Raw genomic sequence first — 22,303 nt, 5'->3', positions numbered from 1 at the left:
GATCTTATTCCATTCCTGTCCTGCGCAAAATATCACTTCAACATGAAGCAGTTAAATCAAACGTAGCTATGGCTAGATGCCTTACTCAGTGTATCACCTCACTTCTATTTTTGTATACAGCATCCTCTTTGATGGCAATCTTTTAGAAAGGGAAGTTATGGTGGGTATATATATACTGTGGTCATTGTAAATGTGTTTGAATTTTTTTTTTTTTAAATAAACATTGCTTTGTAATTACACATACTTTACCATGACCTGCTGGTGAAGAACAGTTTTGTTTATTATTGTCATCTTCATCATCATTTTTTAAGTCACAGCAGTTTGAAAAAATATATTGAATTTCATGGCATGTCAGAGACATTCTTCCTGTGTGCATAGTTTGTTAATTATTTTAAATGATCAATTATTTTCTTTATGGATTTGTTTTGTGCCCATCATAATCACTGTCATCATTACTGTCATCATAACAATTAAAAAAAGATAAATATAAAAAAGTCAAAGATAGAATTTCATGGGATGCAACAGCCATTCTTATTGTTCTAATCTATTATGAGTAATGTCAGTGAAAATCATCATCATCGTCATCATCATCAAAATCATAATCATATTTATCACCAACATGATCATAGTCACTGATATCATCATGACAACACAAAATTAATATTCTGACATATGAGCTCAAGCTCAACTGGTCTGCTCAAGGCTTACACACACACAAACACACGGAAAGAAACTCAACCTCACCAATCATAACCATCAGCAAAGCTGGCCTCAACAGCAGGGGAGATCACTTTGGCAGCAATTTTGATGCACCGATCAGCATTGTATATCCTGCAACAGTTGACAGATCCCAATGTGCAGAAACTGTGTCAGATTTATTTTTGTGTCATAACAGGTGATAAAGTGAGCCGTGCTTATGACAGCAGGCACGTTTGTATGTGTATTGTGTTGCTTCCAAGCAAAATGAATAGCTGCATTTTACAGACCTCTCCACTCCTGTCCGTCATCGTTGCCACATGACCACAGTTCAGCCAATCATTTGCCACCATATAAACAGCTGATCACATGATCCATGCTGGCTTAGCTCTGCAAGGTTTCTGGCTTGGCTGAGAAAGCAACACATGAAATGCTTGCACAGGGCAGAAAAATTATAAGGCAACAATATTGCTGTTGTGGTCAGTACATGTCTGACCAACATCATCCCAAAAGAAATGAAGATATGATTTTCTTTCCATTTCCAAAGCCATAAACAAAACTAGAAGACTGTTAAATGTGGATGAAAGTGCATAGCTGACCCCATGCTCAGATGAACCCAGATATCATTTTTTTCCCATGCAAGGCAGAGGGTAAGAGATCAGCACCTCAAGTGGTAACGTCTATTGTCAATAAACACCATTAAAGGATATATGGACACTTTCCCACATATATTCCCACAGAATCTGATACAACCACTTCTGTTTCATATGCATCAAACACAACAAACCACACAAAGTTCTGTTACCTTTCTCTCTCAATCTGTCGCAATGCATCGTTCTTGATGACTTCCTGAAGAAGGCTGGCCTGTTTGTCATCCTGACAAAAAAAAGAGAGAAATGTTAAGAAACAAGAAAAAACTGTAAACAGATGCTTAAAACGGAACAGATACAAAAAAGAATTAATACAAAATAAGATAAGGAATTCAGGAGACACTTGTCTCAATGTTTTCAAAGAAGCAGAAAGGCTCCTTCTCTGATACATGCTCCCATGTACACATACACACAGACAAATACACATTCATTATCCATGTAACACATACACAAAATGTGCATTACATATGTGCACAAACATACTAATTCACTCACACACATGCACTCTTGAACTACTGATTCAATCACCATCATCATCACCGCTGCCACAACCACCACCATCATCACCATTATCAACAACACCATCACCATCACCACACTAACAACAACATCACAATCACTACCACCACCACCATCATCATCACCACCACCACCATCACCAACAAAACCACCATCACCACCATCATCATCACCACCACCATCACCAACAACACCACCACCATCATCATCACCAACAACACCACCATCACCACCACCACCATCATCACTAACAACACCACCATCACCATCACCACCATCATTATCACCACCACCATCACCAACAACACCATCACCACCATCATCACCACCACCACCATCACCAACAACACCACCATCATCATCACCACCACCATCACCAACAACACCACCATCACCATCACTACCACCATTATCACCACCACTATCACCAACAACACCACCAACATCACCACCACCACCAACAACACCACCATCACCACCACCATCATCAACATCACCACCACCATCACCACCATCATCAACTCCACCATCAACATCAACAACAGCAGCAGCAACAATAACAAAACAACAACCACAACAACACCAACACCAACGACAACAACACTCACCCCATGAGGCAGATACTTGTCCTCGTCCCCTGTTTTCAGGTCGACAGTGAGCAGTTTCTGGAAAGCGGACTGCATTTTGCTGCGGTCGCCCAGCGAAAAGTAGCACAGCAGCAGGTTGAAGCCGGTCTTGAAGTTGGGCGACTCAGACATGATGTGCTCAAAGGAGGTGATGGCGTCACTATACTGCCCCATCTTCACAAACACCATCCCTATGTTCTGCATGATCTTCATCCTGATGGCAAAGAATAAGAATCATAATGATAATGATAATAATAACAAGAATAATAATAATGATGATGATGATGATAATAATGATGATGATGATGATAACAATAATAATAATAATAACAATAATATATTTCTTTTAAAACAATAATCATCATCATCATCAACATAATAATGATAATAATAATAACATTAAGGCTAATATAGTGCAGTACCCCCATCTCAGATGGGGCTCACCACACTTTAAAAGAAAATATACTAATTTCAGAATAAAAGTGGCATAAACGTGTGTACAAAAAAATCAACACAGGCAATATGACAGTCTCACGTCACACAGGCCCAAGTCACAGCAAAATATATACATCACATTCACCATAGTCAAAATATACAATAGGGAACCAGGAACCACAACAGTTACACCAAAAAATCACAAATGCAGACAAAAAGAAGATGGTCAGAGACATTGTATGTCTCTCTCCCTTGCTCATGATTTTACATTACTAATACTATAGAACATTAACTCACTCAGTACGGCCAGTCCTCTCTTCTCCTCTACACAGACCCCTCGGATGTCCAGTGGGTGTCTGAATGACCCAACCTTTAGCTTCCGTCGTCAGAATTGTGGTATTCTTTTGTCAACATTCACGTCTTCAGTATAAGAGCCTTCGGCTTGCAATATTTTGATGATGGTAATTGGGGAGAAACACTGTTAACGTCGTCTCTTTCGCCGTTCGTATGGAAAGAGTTAAATCTTTCATACTGATGTATGTCTTTCCTGTTGTTGTTGTTGTTTACTATCTTCTGATATTCTGAAAATGTGTCTTCTGATGTCCAAAATAGCAAACTTCAAGGACACAAGAACAAACAGAAATACAGTATGACAGAACTGAACTTCCATCTTATTTCTTTGAAATGGCTGGTTGAGCAGCTGGTACAGAACTGAAACTGAAACTGACAGAACTTTGCACAGCATTTTTCATTTATATTCTTTCAATGGCAGTATATGCAGTGATGACAACAATCGGAATGTTGTGGACTGCAATGAGGCATCATTTTTTTTCTTTGAAAGTCCTGTGGCCTGTCATCTTTTCACTCAAGTGACAAAGAAAGGGGAAATCAAGGGTATGAGAACTGAACTCCCACCTCATCTCTTTGAAGTGGTTGGGCAGCTGGTCCAGCGCCATGCGATACATCTTAATGGCCTTGGGGTAGTTCCGCTGATGGAAGTAGATGTTGCCCATGTTCACCTTCAGCCGACCTGCACACAGGTAGCAGTGTTTGGCTGACTTTCAGAAAAAAACAACAACAGTGTTTGAAACAACAACATACACATATATCCACATATACACAAAGAGACACACACAAACATACATACATACTTGCATACATACATGCACATGCACACGCACACACACATACATACAAACGTATATATTATATTCACACACAGAGACACACACACACACACACACACACAGACACACACACACACACACACACACATACAAACACACGCACACACATACATACGCACATTCATCCCACCCGAACCCCTCCACACACACACACACAAAAGAGAAGCAAGCAATAAGAACAACTAAATGGCAAGGGGATATTCATAATTTTTTTTAAAACGAGTTTCCAAAGATGACTTGGATGCAGAAGAAGGAGAAGACAGCCAGTTCTGCAAAGGGAGTTTAGAAAAGAAGGAATTAACAATCAAAAAAAAATATCACATGAAACTTGTGTTGAATTTCTCAACCTGCATTGGTGAACATCCTGTTCTTGACGATGACCTGGTAGGTGTTCAGGGCCTCAGCAAACATCTCATTGGCCGTGTACTGGTTTGCAAGGTTGAACAACACCTGCATGCACAATTCATCGACATGAGATATACAGTAAAGATTAAATAACATACTGTGGGAAAAAAAACAGATTAAGAGAAGGAAAATGTTAATCAAGTTAAATTGCTCCTTTCTCACTCATTATTGGAGAAAAAGGGTCAAATAAAAATGCTGCTTTCCTGATTCATTAAAACAGTACATTGAATTATGCCTCAAAATCATTACATTCTTGTTCTTTTTTTTCCATAAGTTTGATTACTGATATATGGGGTGAAAAAAGAACAAGAACACAGTGAGAGAGAGGGTAATGGAGAGGGAGAGAAAGAGAGATAGAGATGAAAAATGAATGCAAATTTATACAGTATTATCACAAGTGTTGCTGTTTTGTAAACCTGCTAAAATATCAAAGCAATCCACACTTATACACTAGACTTTGAATCTGAATTGTGGCATCAACTATGGAAACACATTCCTTTTCTCTAACAAAAGATGCCCTTACAATAAAAACTGTTAACAAATTAATAGTAAATAGAAGCCCTGAAAACAGACTACAGTTGCCAAAAGGGCAGGATAAAAATGGTCATACATATGAAATCCAATTTACAGAAAAGAAGTGAACATGGGAGTTGCAGCCAATGAACACGAAAGAAGAAGAAGAAAAAGAGGAGGAGGAGGACGAAGAACAAGAACAAGAAAAAGAAAAAGAATAGACAGAAGCCAAGAAGAAGAAGAAAAAGAAGATGAAGGAGAAAAACAAGAAGGAGAACAACAACAACAACAATAAGAGGAAGAAGGGGAAGAAGAAGAAGAAATCACAAAAGAGAGCCCATTACTAACAGAGAAGGTGAGATCCAAATTGACTTGGTCCCCAAGGTTCAACTGCTCTCTCTGCTTCACCACCACTCTCTCTTTGCGCCCTGCCTCCTTGGCTTTCTCCAAGGCCTGTGTGCACCCAACAACTAGTTCACTGAAGGTTTCACATACTAGAAACAAACTGGATGGGAAAACATGCGTCCAGAAATTTGACAAGACACTTTCAGTGTGTGCCATCCCAGTCTTTTCATTTGAGCCTGCAGCATGCTAAGTGCTTGTCATTCTATAAATCTATATATACACACACACATATCATATATATATCATTATAATGTATATATAGAGAGAGAGACAGACAGACACAGAGAGATAATATATAACACAAAAACACACAAAAAACAATTGCTATGTATCTGCCCAAATAGATAATATGAATAATAGCAGCATTAATGATAGATAAATATATAAATGAATAAATAAATAAATAAATAAATAAAAACTAAATTAACAAACAATTCAATACATAAATAAACAAAACAATATATTCAAGCTTCTAATGGTGTTTGAATCAAAGACTTCACAGTCAACAGTCTGCCAAATCAAACCACTGTACTGTAAATAATCTAATCTATTTTAAGATTCAAATAAAGAAAATGAAAACTGTCAACAAAAAAACAGAAGATGATGAGTGAGACAAAATTCAAAGACAAAGAGGTGCATCACAAGCATGCATGTACACACACACACACACACACACACACACACACACACGTTGTATATTCATATGCATATCAATACTGTTAACAAACACTCTGTGCTCACCAGTGGAAATTCTCCTCTGCTGTTTGCCAGACAGCTCTCTTCAATCAGTTCACTCACTTTTCTCTCCAGTTTGCGCACTTTCTCCTCAGGCCTGCAAAACGTTCCTTTTTTTTTAATGTGAATAATTTAGATGAATAAACAGTTATGTCAGTAAAACACATCTATTTGAATGGATCTCTATGTTCTGTGTCAAACCATCAATCAATGTGAGTCTGTGAACTTACTTCTATATACAAAAAAATATTAAAAAAATAAAAAAGCAAGGAAAAAGAAAAAAACTAAAAGTGTACAGTGACACAAAAACAAGCTCCTCCTAAATTTACAAAGGATGAATACAAAGGCAATATGTGGAAAAATAAAAAGCACAAAAAATAATGAGCAAATGACATAAAAGACAAAGAAAAAAGTATACAAATACAGAAAAAGAAAAGAATAAACAAACAAATAAAAGACAAACTAATGAATAGATAAAAAGAGAAATATAGTCCAATTTGCACATGCCACTAACTATAACTAAATAAATTAATAAATAAATAAATGAATGAATAAATGAATAAATAAATAAATAAATAAATAAACAAATAAATAAATAAAATAAGAACATAAATAGATAATAGAATCGACTGGTGGAATAGCCGAGTGGTTAAAGCCATGGAATTTCAATCTGAGGGTCCCAGGTTAATGGCGCCTGGTGGGTAAAGGGTGGAGATTTTTTCTGATTTCCCAGGTCAACATATGTGCAGACCTGCTTGTGCCTGAACCTTCCCTTTGTGTGTATACGCAAACAGAAGATCAAATACCCACATTAAAGATCCTGAAATCCATGTCAGCGTCTGGTGGGTTATGGAAACAAGAACATACCCAGCATGCACACTCCTGAAAACAAAGTATGGCTGCATACATGGCGGGTTAAAAACGGTCATACACATAAAAGCCCACTCGTGTACATACAAGTGAACGTGGAAGTTGCAGCCCATGAATGAAGAAAAAGAAGAAGAGAGATATATGAACAATCAAATCAATAAACAAAGAAATGAATACACAGAGCACCATAATCACACTTACGTGTCCTCTGGTTTTGATTCCAGCGGAGGGGCAGGGCCTTTGCTTGCCTGGTTCATGGGGTCAAAGGTGACAGCTGCCAACACAATTTCATGACATAGTTATTCATTCTCTGAAAAAGCTATACAGAGAATGTTGTCATCATTGTACAACACAATTATATGGTACACATAAAAAATTATAATGTTCAACACATCACATTGTTCAACACAATAACATGGTACATATCAAAATCTGTAATGTTCAACACATCAAAATTACTTAACACAATTACATAAAGTAATTATTCCACATATTTATGTGACACAGTTTTGTCACGACTGCATCACATGAAGTGCTTTGTATGACATAATTACAAACATTCAATATCTGAAAGACCATTGCTTCACGGGGAATTTTTGGCATGATTGTTCAATCTTTAAAAGACACTGGCCTCAAGCAAAATTGTGCTTGGAAGGAATTGCATATGCATGTGTGTGTGTGTGTATGTGTGAGTGCGCAAGTGTGTGTGTATCCACATACATGTGTGTGTGCATGTGTGCATCCATGTTTGTGTCAGCATCTGCATATGGCATGCTTACGTGAGCAGAACTGCAAAAATATGTTTAAACTTCTAAAATTTTCTGGCAATTGAAGCTGACACTTCTGTCCCCACCACCCATAGACCTCCACCACCACCCAACCCCTACATATATCCTCCCACCTAAAAAAAAATTCCCCTCACCTAACCCCCTCCCCCCAAAAATAATCAAATTAACAGAAAAAGCATGTTTACAGCTGCTACCTCTCCCAGTGGAGCTGAAGCCCACCCCTTTGACGGCAGTCATTGGACGTGGCCCGCTGTCGTTGTCCGCAACGCTTGTGATGGGTCGACCCATTGATGATGGCATGGCCATGCGTCCCCTGGCAGCTGTCATCAGTCTGGCATTGACTCCCACCCCACCTCCCATGCCAATGGGCCCACGCATTGCAGTCTGCCCAATACAGCAATTGTGGGGTTGATGAGATCCAGTTAGGAATCAATCACAAAGGATTTTTTTTAAGTTACTTTTAATTTCACATAATATATACATGATATATATATTTCCTGTGATCCACTGGATCTGATTTCTGCTAGGGTTGGATTCCTGTCCTGTGCAAAATACTACTCGGCCCAAGTGGTGAAATCAAAAGTAGCTGTTGCTAATAGCCTCCTTTAGTATATTGCCTCCATTCTGTTTATATGCGCAGCATCTTTTTTTAACTGAATTTGTCATAATGATGGTAAACAGATGAGATACAAATGCTGTGTAGTGACTGCAGTAACAGTCAAGTACCATAATCATTTTGTCAGACTTCCATCCAGGTGGTGCATGTTCAAATCCCAGGAATGTCTGGTGGGTAAGAGTTAAGACAAGGGGGACAATAGCCAAGCAGTTGTGCCTTGGACTACCATTCAAGTTGCATTTGAGGTCTGTGGTTTGAGTCTGAGTCTGTGTAGCATCCAGTGGTTTGGAGACTTTGTGATATCTTGATTGATATATATTTAATATATGTATTATATGCCTATCTATCTATCTATCTATACACAATTTATCTATCTCTCTATATAGACAGATAGATAGATGGAGAGAGAGAGAGAGAGGTGCAATACTGCTTCTAATTTAACCCTCTCTCTACATGTTAACACAAGCAGAAGAACAAACACATACACGTAAGACCCCATGATCCATATCCACAGCACACTGCCCCTTGTAATGGTATGTGGCAGTCTCAGTTACAAAATACCTGAAAGCTCGAACACTTGTACAAATTGGTGCACAGTGGCATAAAGAGCTGTCCAGTTTCTCAGGTCAACATTTGTGCAGATCTGCTGATATCAAACTCTCTCTCTGTGAGAATGTGGATGCAGAAAATCAAAAGTAAAAATACAGATATGCAATAGACAAATATTTACCACGCATCCATAGTGTGTCTGACCATGAAATATGACACTACTACACAGACAGTCAGAGAGAAAGTGATATATAAAGAGAAAAACAAGAGAGGGAGGCTACTAAACAAAGACTTACTGGAGGTGGCCGACGTCCATGGCTTGTTTTCAAAACAGCTTTTTGAAACTGTTCATCATCGCCTAAATCCTGTGAAGGAGAAAAAGGAGATAATGCACAACACATGTACAACAGCAGTTTCAGCCTAAGTTTCAGAACAATTAATAATTGTAATAATATGTGCACACGCTTTAAACTGACATAATCATTGGCTTCATTGTTCAGTTACTATGCCATCAAAAGACACATAAACTTGCTGAAGTAAATAATGATCAAACAATTTCTTGGTTTATATATAAAATTGTTATTTTTGTTGTTACTTTTGCTTTAATCATTTAGATCCATGTGTTTTATTATATCAAATACATGAAACCTCAAATCTGAGATTTGATAGAATTCTTACTGTCCATCTTAATTATAGCTATATTACAACAATAACAACATCAACAACAACAAAAAGCAATTTAAAAAAAATTATATTGTATATTCTCATCTCTAGATACCTGCATTATCATTAGATACCTGTATTGTTCAGTCATGCAGTTCTTTTGTGATCAAGGTGAGTTTATCTATTGATTAGGAACTGACTGCTATGTTTGTTTACACTTACATCTGTATCAAGTGCTGCACTGAAGTCATTGAAGCCCCCATACACATCATCCTCGCCATCATCCATGTTTTAAAACTGCAATGGCTGTGAATCCGGAATCAAGTAGTGTCACCTTGGGATAAAGAAAAAGAAGAAATATTGTTCAGTTACATTATTTTTTTCATTACAATTTTCTCAATGATTATTGTATTTGTAACAATTAAGACTGATCAAATCGATTCAGTGAGATTACTGTAGTGATGTTGTGTGATGTGTGTCCTTTTCTTCCTCCAACTAAGATAAATTTGAATACTTTAGTTAGTTAGTTAGTTAGTTAGAGACAGAGACAGAGAGAGAGAGAGAGAGAAACTTTTCACTTATGATCACTGCATGATTATATATAAAAAAAAAATATTAAAAAAAAGAAGTTCATGAATACTGAATTTACTATTAAGTATAACATGTGGTGCATGCCTTAAAAAAAAGTCCTAAATAAGGCTCATTTCTTATGTTGGTTACCCACATGTTGTACTCATTGCTGAGATGGTGATAAAAAAAAACATGTGAGAAAAACAAAATAAAATGATCAAATATGAAGTCAATTTGTCATTTGACATTTGTCACGTTTATCAGTAATATCACATTCAACTCATTCTGAAATCATCAACTCACGTCTCTATGTCTAAACCATACACTAGATTACTTTGCATTTTTGAAATAACAGATCTCATACAAACTTCAAACAGGTGAGTAAAAACAAGTAAAATCATGTGCTTCTGAAACGGATGTATTTACCTTTATGAAGTATCCCAAAGTTGTCTGCAAGTTCTCGTCAGTCACTGGTGGTGTCTGGAATGCAGTTCCTATCCCGTCAACCTCTACGTGCGAGACAATCAATTATCGATCAAATTACAAGAAGGGGGGAGGAGAGGTGTGAGATAGACGCGAGTTTCTTCCAGTTTACATCCAACATCAGAAATCCCAAAATCTTTTTTTAAATGACATTGCTGTCAAATACAGAAGTTATTAATCCACAGGCTTCGTGCTTTCGAAGCGGCTGCCCAGTTCATACTTAAAGAACGGACAGGTGAAGGTGGAGATGAGTTGGGTGGCGTTGGGAAGAAGTCGTAATTAGCGGGCTATTTCGTCTGCTGTGGCCTGTCGTCTGCTGGAAGGTAGTTCTTTTACGTTGGAATCAAAAACACCCGGCCGGAGACATGCGTAGTGGCGCGTTAAACAGAGAGAGACACAGCGGAGCAGACGGATCGTTTCAAATGTGAAAGTTGCGGCCTCACTACTTATACCGATGCGGAGAAGGTGACACAGTGGAAAGCGTGGTGCATGTTTGTCGGATAGTGGCTTCTAAGTTTTTGGTTGTTGTTTTACCTGTTCCCTCTGCATGCAGCATGTTATAAACACGCGACTTTACCGAACAAGCGTGCTTTGGTGATATGAAGCATTATGGAGCTTGGAAAAGGAAAACTGCGGCGCAATGGGATGAATAGTTTACAGAATGGTAAGTGTGATCATCAGTATTTTTCAGTGCTGGGAACACATCTAGATCTCTCTCTCTCTCTCTCTCTCTCTCTCTCTCTCTGATTTGTGTGTGTGTGTGTGTACGCGCGCGCGCACACATGTGCACGCTGCACACATGCAAGCCATTCTGAAACTGAAACAGACAAGCCAGAATCAGTAATCATGGTAATGTTTGAATGTGGGATAGGAATATGATTCAGATAAAGTTTCGATAGTTCCTTTACTTGGAATCTCATCAATAAGTTTTCAGTGCCGTTTGGCAGAACTTAATAAACTTTTTGTAAAAAGTAAACATTTTTTTCTGGTACAATGAATAAGATGTTTAATAGTCATGCAGAATGCACACAAATGACTATATTTCACAGATCACAAGACCTGGCTCTTTCCTCAGTCCTTCCTTCAAATTTCCAGCATCCTTCCATGCACTGGCCTCTTAGTAGTAGTAGTAGTATAGGGACTGGCAAGTGATCTGCCTTGACCTCTCAGCCTTTTATGTCCCCATCAAATCTTCATCTTCACATCTTCAATTTTATTTTATTCATTTAATATCTTCTTTTGTTTGTTGTTGTTGGGCGGGGTAAGCAAGTACACTTCTGTAAGAAATTTTGTTTTATTCATCATAATTTTTTTTTTTTTTAACTCATGTTTCTCTTCTCTCCTCTCTGCTGTGCATTTAGCGTTTTCTTTACTGAGGTCCTTAATTCTCACTCACTGACTCTGTGACTGACTGAGTCATTTACACCATTGATCTGTCTATGCCATTTATCAGTGATAATCAATTTAATCAAATGAAACTATCAAATGGTGTATTAAATAATGTCCGCAGACAAATGATTTGGAGGGCATGGGTTCATATATCTCTTCAGACTGAGATTAGTACTAATAGAAGGATTTTATTTTCAAGCCTGTCACTACTACACCTAAACTTCAGCATGTTTTGGATTTGTGTGGGAAAACGGCACTACAATTAGTACAAAGTAAAAAATATGTTTAAATCCCAACTTTATTCTTGAAGCACCATATGAGACCTGTGTTGTTAAAATTTCCTTGTGCTGTGACTGCCATTATCTCTCAAGCCTGGTTGTCTGTTGGATATGACTGCAAGTATGATGGTAGGTGATGTGATCTCACTCTCAGGTCTTGGGTAATTAATGGATGTCAACAGAAGCATGTGCTAGTCTTCATTATTAATATCATCCTCTTCAGTTTTGATACTTTGTCCCTTCATGCCCTCATGGTGACCACTATATCAGGTTCCCCACCACCACATTCATGATGGGGATGATAACTAAGGATCATGAATGTTTAAGTAGCATCATGTCAAGGCACTGTTGCTAAAGGAATCCATGGACTGTTTGTTTCTCTGTCTACCTCATTCCAAAATAGTTGTCCCCTCCCATTCTCTTTCCCTATCTAGGTGTACAAAGTACTAGAAACAAAAAGAAAATGACTGATAAAAAAAAGTTCTGAATTGTTTTCTTTTTTCCATAATGAATATGTAAGTTTACTTTATATTTTCTGAATGTGTGTGTGTGTGTGTGTTTAAGTTTATGCATGTGTATGAGTGTGTGTATGTGTGTGTGTGTGTGTGTGTGTCTAATTTTCATTCATTTAACTTTGCCTATGTGGATGTGCCATTGTGTGTGTCTGATATTTTCAGTTATACAATATCTAAATATGTTTGTTTAGTTGTGTTTGTTTCTTTATAATTTTGAAAATTTGAGCTTTTGTTTCATCTAATCAGTATAAAAGACAAGTTAAAGGAGAACAGCAAAACGAAAAATAAAATAACACAAACAGATACATGGAATATTTTGATATAATGTTCAACAAGTACAGTTTTAAGTTTTCTTGTACACAATGGGAAAATGAAACACAAAAGTGTTTGTAACAAAATAAAACACAAAATTGTTTGTAACAAAGTGGATGAGCAGCATTGCACATGCAAAGAATTTTGTTTAAAGTAACATTTTCATTTTTTGAAATTATGAAAAATGACACAGTTTTATTTCATTAAAAATCTTAAAGAAAGATTTATGTCTGACCCCCTGCCCACACCCCACCACCATTTCTCCCCTACCTCTCTTGTTCATTCTACTATTAAGTACTATGGTATTGATAAGAATAATACCAGTGGTAGATATCCATTACAAATCAAAGAATAGCTGAAATATACACCAGAAGTGACCAGCAGTAGCAACACACACAGGGATTATATTCTGTCATTGATTTTCTTCTCTTTGTTCTGCCTCCTGTGTCGATCCTTGCCTTTCCTGCTCAAGTCATACTGTCCCCATTGGAGATGGTCAGTCTGCCGTAAGATTGTTGACACTGTGATTTTCCCCAGCTTCTTATCCTCAGGGCTTTTCCAGGGGAACCCTGCTTTGCTGGAACCATCTGGCCATTTGCCCTGATGATCAGATCTTGGGAGGGGAGTGGGTAGTGGAGATGGGGGTCCAGGTAGAAAGTCATGATGAAGGGGGATCAGGCAGAGCAGACACAAAGGTTGGCTTTCAGTCATTCAGACAGTCAGTCGGTCCCAAGGGGTGCAAGCTGCTTACATGTTGACATTATAATAGCAGCGATGGCAGGGCAGTGCGGGTTTCTTCTCACTGAAGACAGGTTTTGTCTGAGAAAAGGGGAAAACAGCTTGCACATTGTGTATGTGTACAGTTATGCATGCATACGTGCTCATATGCTTGTCCACAACCACAGGGCATTCACAGACATGTGTACGTGCATGTTCACAAACACATACTCACACAGAGGCATTTGCACACATATGCATGTAGACACACACCTATTCAACATCTAAAGAAAGACAAGTTTTTTGTTCACATAAGTTCTATTCAAAAAGCTTTGTTCATTCACCTGATGAAGACTTGACACAATGACCTGAAACAGCACACATATATATATATATATATATATAAGCACACACTTGCGTGTGGCATGTTTGTGCCATACATGTACCTTCAGATGAATGTGGGCACACACAATTGAGCACGTGTGTGTGTGTGTGTGTGTGTGTGCATGGCATAGACTAAAGTAGTATTTCCCCTAGATGGTCCTGAACATTGAAAGCACAGATGACCAAAATATATATTGTGAGAGAAAATCTGTGGTCAGACTGAGCCCAAGACAAAAAGTGTCATGGCCAGAAGAAACAAGTTTATAAGCCTAACACACACACACACACACACACACACACACACACACAGCTATTGCCCCAAAGCCTGGCACATGGTATGGAGGAGAAACAGGGAAGGAGACAGGTCACACGATCAAGGGGAGAGAGCGCCAGGGTAAAATGCACTCTGACATGGACACAGAAACTATGACACCATCACACAATGGGACTTGTTAGACCACTGAGGAGGACAAAGGATGGGGGACACCTGGGGGGGGCAGTGGGGGGGGGGGGGGAGGGTTGGAGTTGGGTCAACAGGAAGAGTTAGGGGAACAAGGGATAGGAGGGAGGGGTTTGGGGGAGGATGAGAGGTGAATATTCTGCTTGCTCATTCTCATCTGAATAAAGAATGTGCTGCGCTTCTCTCTCAAGCTCTCTAACTCTCGATCTTCTTCTTCTTCTTCTTCTTCTTCTTCTTGTTCATGTATACATTGCATTAATGTATGCATATGTTAATCTTGTATTGCATTATATGTGTTAATCTTGCATCTGGATGAATAGGACTATCAGTTACAAATTTCAGGCCTCCTCAAATAAGTAGTAAAAAATTGTACAGAGCTGACCGTGCAAAACTATTTTTTTTCATTAAATATGTTACGCAGCTACTTTGTCATCATATCTGTTTGTGTCATTAAATTTATACATCTTTTTCATTCTTTTATATATATATATATGTTTGTGTATTTTGTGCTAGTTTGTAAATTTACATAATCCAGCCACAATTTATTAAGCAAAAAAGACTTCTCTTCTCTTTGTTTTTGTTTGTTTGGTTAGTTATTTTAGTTACAAATAATTTTGAAAAAAAAATGTTCATATTTGATAGATATGTTCATCTCATTTTTGATTATTTACTTATTTTATAACATCTATTTATTTGTTTACTTCAGCCATCCATGAGCAGCACGGTTTGATATGGACAGACGGTAAGGGGATATACCTGGCTCCTGTTCACCTGAAGCGTGACCAGAAGCTGGACAATGCAACCTCTCTACGCCTGGGTGAATTCGAGTGAGTGGGCACTGGACATTTTTGTGTACATGGATTATATGTGTGGTGTTTGTGTCTGTCTGTTGGGGTGGGGTGGGGGCGGGTGGTCAGGGATGGGTGGATTTGTGAGTGTGTGTGTGTGTGTAGGTAATGTGCAAATGGTTGTGAGGGTATACGATGTGTGTGTATCACAAAGAGAGAGAGAGAGAGTGTGTGTGGACAGTAGTGAGGCCTCTTCATCCAACCAGCCCTTTTATGTGCAGTGTGGTGTCTGTTGTTGTCTTCTCTGTTTCTGCCGCTTCTCAGCCAAGCGTTGCACATTTGGTTGCTCTCCTGCTCTTACCCTGTTTTTTGTTGCTTTTTTGGGTTTTTTTTTCTTTTGGTGTGTATTTGTGTGTTTTACAGAAACAGAAAAGCATGTGCACACACACACACACACACACACACACACACACACACACACACACACACACATGCGTGTATGCGTGCACACACACACACCTGCCTGAATGATCAATTCATTTTTTTTGTGGCTGTTGATTTCCTCAGTCTCTCCTCTCTGTCTAATTGTGTTTGTTGATCTTCTGTCAAGAGAGACCCTCTCTCAGTCTAACTTTCTCAGCCTTTTGTCTTTTTCTCTTTCTCTGTCTCTCTGCCCATGTCAGTCTCTCTTTCTGTCAGTCTGTGTCTGTTTCTCTGTCTCTCTGTCTCTGTCTCTCTCTCTCTGTGTCTCTCTTAGGACTGGATGAAAAGAAAGTGCATGTATGCTTTCTTTTATACTCCGAAATAAAGAATTTGTCATTGTCATTTTCTCATACACACACATGCATGCAAGTGCTCTGGTAATGGAAAATTTTCTGGACACTTATTAGTCATCATATTCAAAGACTGTATTATTCCACTACATTCAGGGAAACATGTTGCAAGAGGGGAAAAAGTTCACACGAAATTAAATGAGCCATCTTGATGTTAACAGAATAACTGGAACATGAGTTTATGTGGCAACCTGATGTAAGTAGAACAGCTGTGTGCATTGATGCTTTTCATCACATGCATTGGAAGTCGCAGGGAGTAATCGTCACAATATAAGCATTGTCCAATGTATTCCAATTCACTGCATCAGCAGGCAAAAGGGCGGATGAGTATGGGTGGGGCCAGGGAGGGGGGAGGATTTGGTTGGTTTCAACCAGTCATGAACACAAACAATGCCTACAAACCTTATTTACATACTCAAGAGCTAGGCTGTGTTTTGCCCGTAGGAATTTTAAATCAAGTAGGAAACATTGGGGGTGGGAGAGATGAGGGTGGGTTGTGGGATGAGATGGTGGAAATGACATATTTATCACAACACTGACAACACCATTGTAACTGCCACCACGTTATGGTTCAGGAGAAGAATCCAGCTCCTACAAAATCCGTAAAAAGGTTGAGTTTAATTTTGGATATTATAGAAAAGACTAACAGTTGTACCCCACAGCGACTTGAACTCGTAAAAACAGACCACGTTTGATGTTTAATATGTGTGGAGAGAAAAAAAAAGAAAAAAAAAAGCACGACCTCCACAGGTGGAATGGGACCCCACCTTTGTTTTTGGCTTTGACTGATAGCTGTGTTGAACTTGAAGGTAATGAACAAAGATTCTTCCATCCCACGAGGAACTTGAATTCAGCCAGTCATGTGTCATGGTGTGTTGATCTGTGAAATGGGTGTTGTTTTTGTTATTCGAAAGAAAATTTTGACAGGAGTATCGGGCATCTGCGTACATCAAACGCACATGGCTGCGAGCGCGCGCGCATGCGCGCAAAACACACACACACATATAACATGGTGAAAGGATACATTAAGACTTGGGTGCCCCACTAACTACTGCCACCACCACTACCAGTATTTGCAGGCGGGAGTGGGCTGTGAGCAAGTTTTCCGCTGTCAACGGCACGTGAAAATCGGGGGAAAAAAAACGCCCGTCCTTCAACACAATGAGAGTCGATGTCCCGCGGCAGTACTGTTCGCACGTGCAACACTTTGGCTTGCGCGTGTGGTGTGGGGCTTTTGACTTTCAGTCCTTGTGGTTAGAGAAAGGTCGGGAGTTGTTTTTACCATTTTATTTTCTTTCTCTTTTTTTCTAATTTATTTTTTTGATAAGTAATCGATCAGTATTCAACAGTTAATTTCAGATGTGTGTGTGTGTGTGTAATGCCATTCTTCACATTTCTCTGGTGATCCGCATGGAAAAGCCTTTTCACCTTTTTTCACACGAGGGCGGGAGGGAGGAGGATCAGAGGGGAGAGGGAGGGGGTGAGGCAAGGAGAGAACAGTAGTGTCACTTGTTCGCCCTGATCTGTGTGGTAGGTCCAGCCGTGTGTGACACATATGCAACGATGTATGTCATGTAATAGAAACACGACCTCCCTTCTCTCTCTCTCTCTCTCTCTCTCTCTCTCTCTCTGTCACACACACACACTGTACACACAGTGTGGGACATGGAACATTCTACGCCCCACTGCATATATGCTTTAAAAAATATTATAAAAGAAAGAAAAAGAAAGGAAGAGGTTTCAAAGTTGAAATTTGAATGTCGGAATCAAAACAACAACAACAAAAAATTTAGGAGGCGATGGGGGCGGGGCGGTTGAGGTGAGAGGCGGAGGGGGGGGAGGATACTACCGTCAACAAAAACGAACAAAACAAGACTAAAACCTGCTTTTAATTGAAACCAACACCACATACACGAGGCTTTTCTACGTATTGTTAGTGTGAAGCAGGCAGTTGAGGAAAAGAAAAACACAACAGCAACAGCAAATCGACACTCTTGAAGTTGGGTGACGAAGCGGAACGAACAGCCATGAATGGAAATTCCAGGCGTTCTGAATGATGTACTTCGTGAAGTTAGGTCTGTGAACACATGTTCAGGTTTCGGCGTCCATACAAGACCAGTGCCAGAAATTTGATTTTTTTTTTTTCGCATTTTCAGGTTGATTTGGGTGCTTTCCCTGCTGGTCTTGAACTTTGTATGTATGTGTATATATGTATATATATATATATATGTGTGTGTGTGTGTGTGTGTGAGTGTTGTTGTTCTTTCTGCCTCTGTCTCTGACTGTCTGTCTGTCGCTCTCTCTCTCTCTCTTATATATATATATATATATATATATATATATATATGTGTGTGTGTGTGTATGTGTGTGTGTGTGTGTGTGCACACGCGATTATATCTCCCTATCTCGGTCTCTTCACTGTCGGACTTTCTCTCTCTCTCTCTCTCTCTCTCTCTCTCTCTCTCTCTCTCAGAAACACTCACACAAACACACAGCACGCACGCCCAAACTCCCTCCTCCTGCCCGCCCCCTGATTCTTACTACAGCAAACCCCTTACACACACACACACACACACACACACACAGAGTGAGGAGGGAGGGAGCACAAATTACACCCAGCTTCGACCCACGCTCGACCAGGAGTTAAATTCCGAGGGTCACACCCCAGAGTCATTCCGCAACATGCACTTCCTGTCTCGGTCGTCGATTTGAAACATGCTGCAGGACTACCCGGAACTCCAGGCTGACAAATGATTTCCTGCCATGCGCGAGAACCCACACAATCGCTTCAGTATGGACGTGTCAGCGTGTTAGCAATAGCCATGGATGGGGTACATGTATAAGTTATAAAAGAGAGAGAGAGGAGGGGGCGGGGGAAGGAGGTGTTAGTGTGACGGGATGTGATGTGTGTGCGTGCGTGCGTGCTAAATATTTTTTCAACATTATATTTCTTTTATTCGGAGGTTTACACAAATTACAGGTACGCATGTATGATCATTTGTACAACGGGTAGTAAAAAGAAAAAAGAACACTGCCCAGAAGACTGATCCCTCAACACTCAATTCTGGCTGTACAGTAAACGTTCATAAACGTTGATCTTGGCATGATATGTTTCAGTACTGCTTTATTCTGGTATGATGTTTCAATACTTGCTCTAAGTTTTGTTTTATACTTTGCATATGTATGCCGCCCGTTTCTACGCACATTGTCATAACCCCTATGTAATTATTAAAAAAAAAAAAAAAAAAAAAATTAAAAGCTTGCCAATCAGGCTTGCTTGCTTTGTGATCTGGGATCAGTTTCAGGATGTCGTGTACAATAACGTTTCTGTTATTCATATTTTAGCTGATTATGATTTACTAATTACTCGGGTTTTATTTTTATCATTCCGTGCATGGTTGTCGCCCTCTTCTCTTTTCGATTCTGATCTCAAAAAGAGTTTCCTGAGACAGCTTGACCTGTGCTCTTGGAAACTCCATTTCTGAACATTACCATCGGTACCTGTTTCCATCTCTCTCTCTCTCTCTCTCTCTCTCTCTCTCACACACACACACACACACACACACACACACACACACACACACACACACACACACACACACACTAAATCATATTTTGTGTAGTTGTTCTTCCATTGCATTGACGATAACCTCATGTTTAAATCACCGATATAATGCAAATACCACATGTGCTTAAAACGCTCTTCAGCAGTGTGTGAGTTGAGGTTAATGGCCTGTTTGCGCTTGCCCTTATTAAAAGGTCAAATTGTCTACAACTGCTGACACATTACATTTGATACAATGCAACGTACGTGCCACAGGCTGTTCTTGCGTTGCAGTATCCACCCTCAAAGCCAAGAGCCATGGAATATCGCATGCGTTTTGTACCCCCCCATCCCCCACCCCCCTCTCTCTCTTTCTCTCTCTCAGTGACTGCGTGTATACATTGTGTGTGTGTGTGTGTAAGAGTGCGGAGGAGGAAGGGGTATATGTCGCCTTTCGAGATTAGCGCTTGTATTACGCATATTGTTAAGCCCGTGCACATACCGTTATGACTGGTCACCTTTCTACCGTGGTTAAATTGTGCCCGGGACCAGTTCTCATGACCTGCGTTCCCGCAGTGTATGGTGTTGCGCGACTCGCATGGACAGAGAGAGAGAGAACCATAATTATAATTACTGCCGTGTAGAGCATTTCATATGATTATGTTGTGCTTTAATTACCTGTTGTATGGCTGCGTTGGTATTTCTTCGAATAAAGTTTTTTTTTAGAAAAAGAAAGAAGAAAAAAGATGATGATTATGTGCAAGCTTATTCGATCTTTCTGGGTCCCTTTGAAGTTACCTCCAGTAACATTCTTCCTACGTGCACTAATCGTTTGATTGTAACCCTGTTTCATAGTTTGTTATGCCTTTCAGTTGTTATTATCGTCTAGTCCCCGGGCCGGGACAAAAGCTACATTTATACATGTTAGGTATAGTTGTTCATTTCTTCTAAGAGATTGAAACTTACGCTGCGTGGAAGTGTAGATTGTCAAGTAAGACTCCATTCTGGTTGGTATACATACATGTTCACGGGTACAGCGATGTACGTGTGTGCGCGGTAATCTTTTTATTTTATTTTTTGTTTTTGTTTCGGGGTGGGGGAATGGGGTGTCACATCGGATTGTGAATGCATGCAACAATGCATGGGTGTGTGAGCATGGAACAGGGAGAGTTCTCGTGTGGATGACAGAACACTTCCTTCTTCTTTCAACTACACGTTGTTTGGGTTGTTTTTTGGAGGGATTGTTGTTTTTCGTTTTGTTGTTGTTGTCGTACCAGATTTTTTGAATTTCTCTATTTGTTTCTGCTCTGTTTCTCTTGTCCTCACTGGCTCCTTCTCTTTTTCTTTCACTGCCTCGCCAGATCCGGGTAGAAAAAAAAGTATAATGTAAATTTAGTTCTTCTATAAATCTCATGGAAAAATTACTCTCAAATGTAACCTACCTCTCTCTCTCTCTCTCATCCTCTCTCTCCCCCCCTCCCCCCTCTCTCTCTCTCTCTCTCTCTCTCTCTCTCTCTCTCTCTCAAATTACGCATGTAAGCGTGTAACGTGGTCGAAGATAAAAATTATTTTATAAACAGCTGTGTCCTTTACAATAACCTGCGTAAAAACATCTGAACTCTGAAGGTCAAACGTATACATGTTCACTTGCTGAAGAATGGCTCTGCTTACAGTATTCGTAAACTCTGCGTTTGTATATTTAATACACTGTAGATACGTACGACAGGAATTCTTTGACAGCGATGAAGAAATTTAGAATTAATTTATAATGCACAAGAAGCGCTTTTGTTTTACAGGTTTAAGTTAGTATTTTACATTTTGTTGTCGCTGCGTGATCACAGTAATTGTGTACTTTTGATCTCTTTCTAGGGGCCGGAGGCCTGGAGAAGATTAAAGTTTTTGTTCTTGTTCTTGTTCTCTGCTCTCCCACCCGCCCCCTTCCCCCCACTCTCTCTCACTCTCTCACTATATATATATATATATATATATATATATATATATATATGTGTGTGTGTGTGTGTGTGTGTGTGTGTGTGATTATACCTCTCTCCCTTTCGCTCTCGCGCTCCGTATCTCCATGTCTTTCTAAACGAAAGGAGAGTCAAAAAGCTTTAATAAAATATGCGTGTATACAACTTTCACAAACCAGTTAAAACTTGCTTTGAAATGTGATCTTACATTCATCTGTGTATCTAGATCTATCCATCAGATATGATGTACATGGTTGAGTTTCATAGAATTCACACACACGCTGTACTTCACAACTTCCCACGCTTTATAGTTTATAGACTGCATTCCGGGCACTGTGTGAACGCTTTTCATTCAAAATTTCGGGCCGCACTTCACAGTCTTTTTCACTTTCAATCCAACTTT

At 39.4% G+C, this 22,303-nt stretch overlaps 2 protein-coding genes across 2 annotated transcripts in view; one reads left to right on the top strand and one right to left on the bottom strand.

The window, feature by feature from the left end:
* The window catches only part of LOC143283323 (intraflagellar transport protein 88 homolog), a 36,592-nt gene extending 25,657 nt beyond the window's left edge, over positions 1 to 10,935 (bottom strand). Inside the window, exons 1-12 of the mRNA XM_076589521.1 lie at positions 10,654 to 10,935; positions 9,880 to 9,991; positions 9,291 to 9,359; positions 8,024 to 8,213; positions 7,243 to 7,315; positions 6,178 to 6,268; positions 5,380 to 5,484; positions 4,461 to 4,563; positions 3,842 to 3,956; positions 2,474 to 2,705; positions 1,502 to 1,572; positions 745 to 831 (exon numbers count right to left, since the gene is read on the bottom strand). Of these exons, the coding sequence (XP_076445636.1) occupies positions 745 to 831; positions 1,502 to 1,572; positions 2,474 to 2,705; positions 3,842 to 3,956; positions 4,461 to 4,563; positions 5,380 to 5,484; positions 6,178 to 6,268; positions 7,243 to 7,315; positions 8,024 to 8,213; positions 9,291 to 9,359; positions 9,880 to 9,945 (1,202 nt within the window). The 5' untranslated portion in view covers positions 9,946 to 9,991; positions 10,654 to 10,935. The remainder of the gene's footprint in view (positions 1 to 744; positions 832 to 1,501; positions 1,573 to 2,473; positions 2,706 to 3,841; positions 3,957 to 4,460; positions 4,564 to 5,379; positions 5,485 to 6,177; positions 6,269 to 7,242; positions 7,316 to 8,023; positions 8,214 to 9,290; positions 9,360 to 9,879; positions 9,992 to 10,653) is intronic.
* A 167-nt stretch (positions 10,936 to 11,102) lies between these two features.
* LOC143283322 (WD repeat and coiled-coil-containing protein-like) overlaps positions 11,103 to 22,303 on the top strand; it is a 56,238-nt gene continuing 45,037 nt past the window's right edge. Inside the window, exons 1-2 of the mRNA XM_076589520.1 lie at positions 11,103 to 11,374; positions 15,472 to 15,592. Coding sequence (XP_076445635.1) covers positions 11,320 to 11,374; positions 15,472 to 15,592 — 176 coding nt within the window. The 5' untranslated portion in view covers positions 11,103 to 11,319. The remainder of the gene's footprint in view (positions 11,375 to 15,471; positions 15,593 to 22,303) is intronic.

The sequence above is a fragment of the Babylonia areolata genome, chromosome 6, assembly GCF_041734735.1.
Source record: "Babylonia areolata isolate BAREFJ2019XMU chromosome 6, ASM4173473v1, whole genome shotgun sequence".
In the NCBI taxonomy this organism is placed as follows: domain Eukaryota; kingdom Metazoa; phylum Mollusca; class Gastropoda; order Neogastropoda; family Buccinidae; genus Babylonia; species Babylonia areolata.
This window is presented reverse-complemented; position numbering and strand designations above follow the sequence as displayed.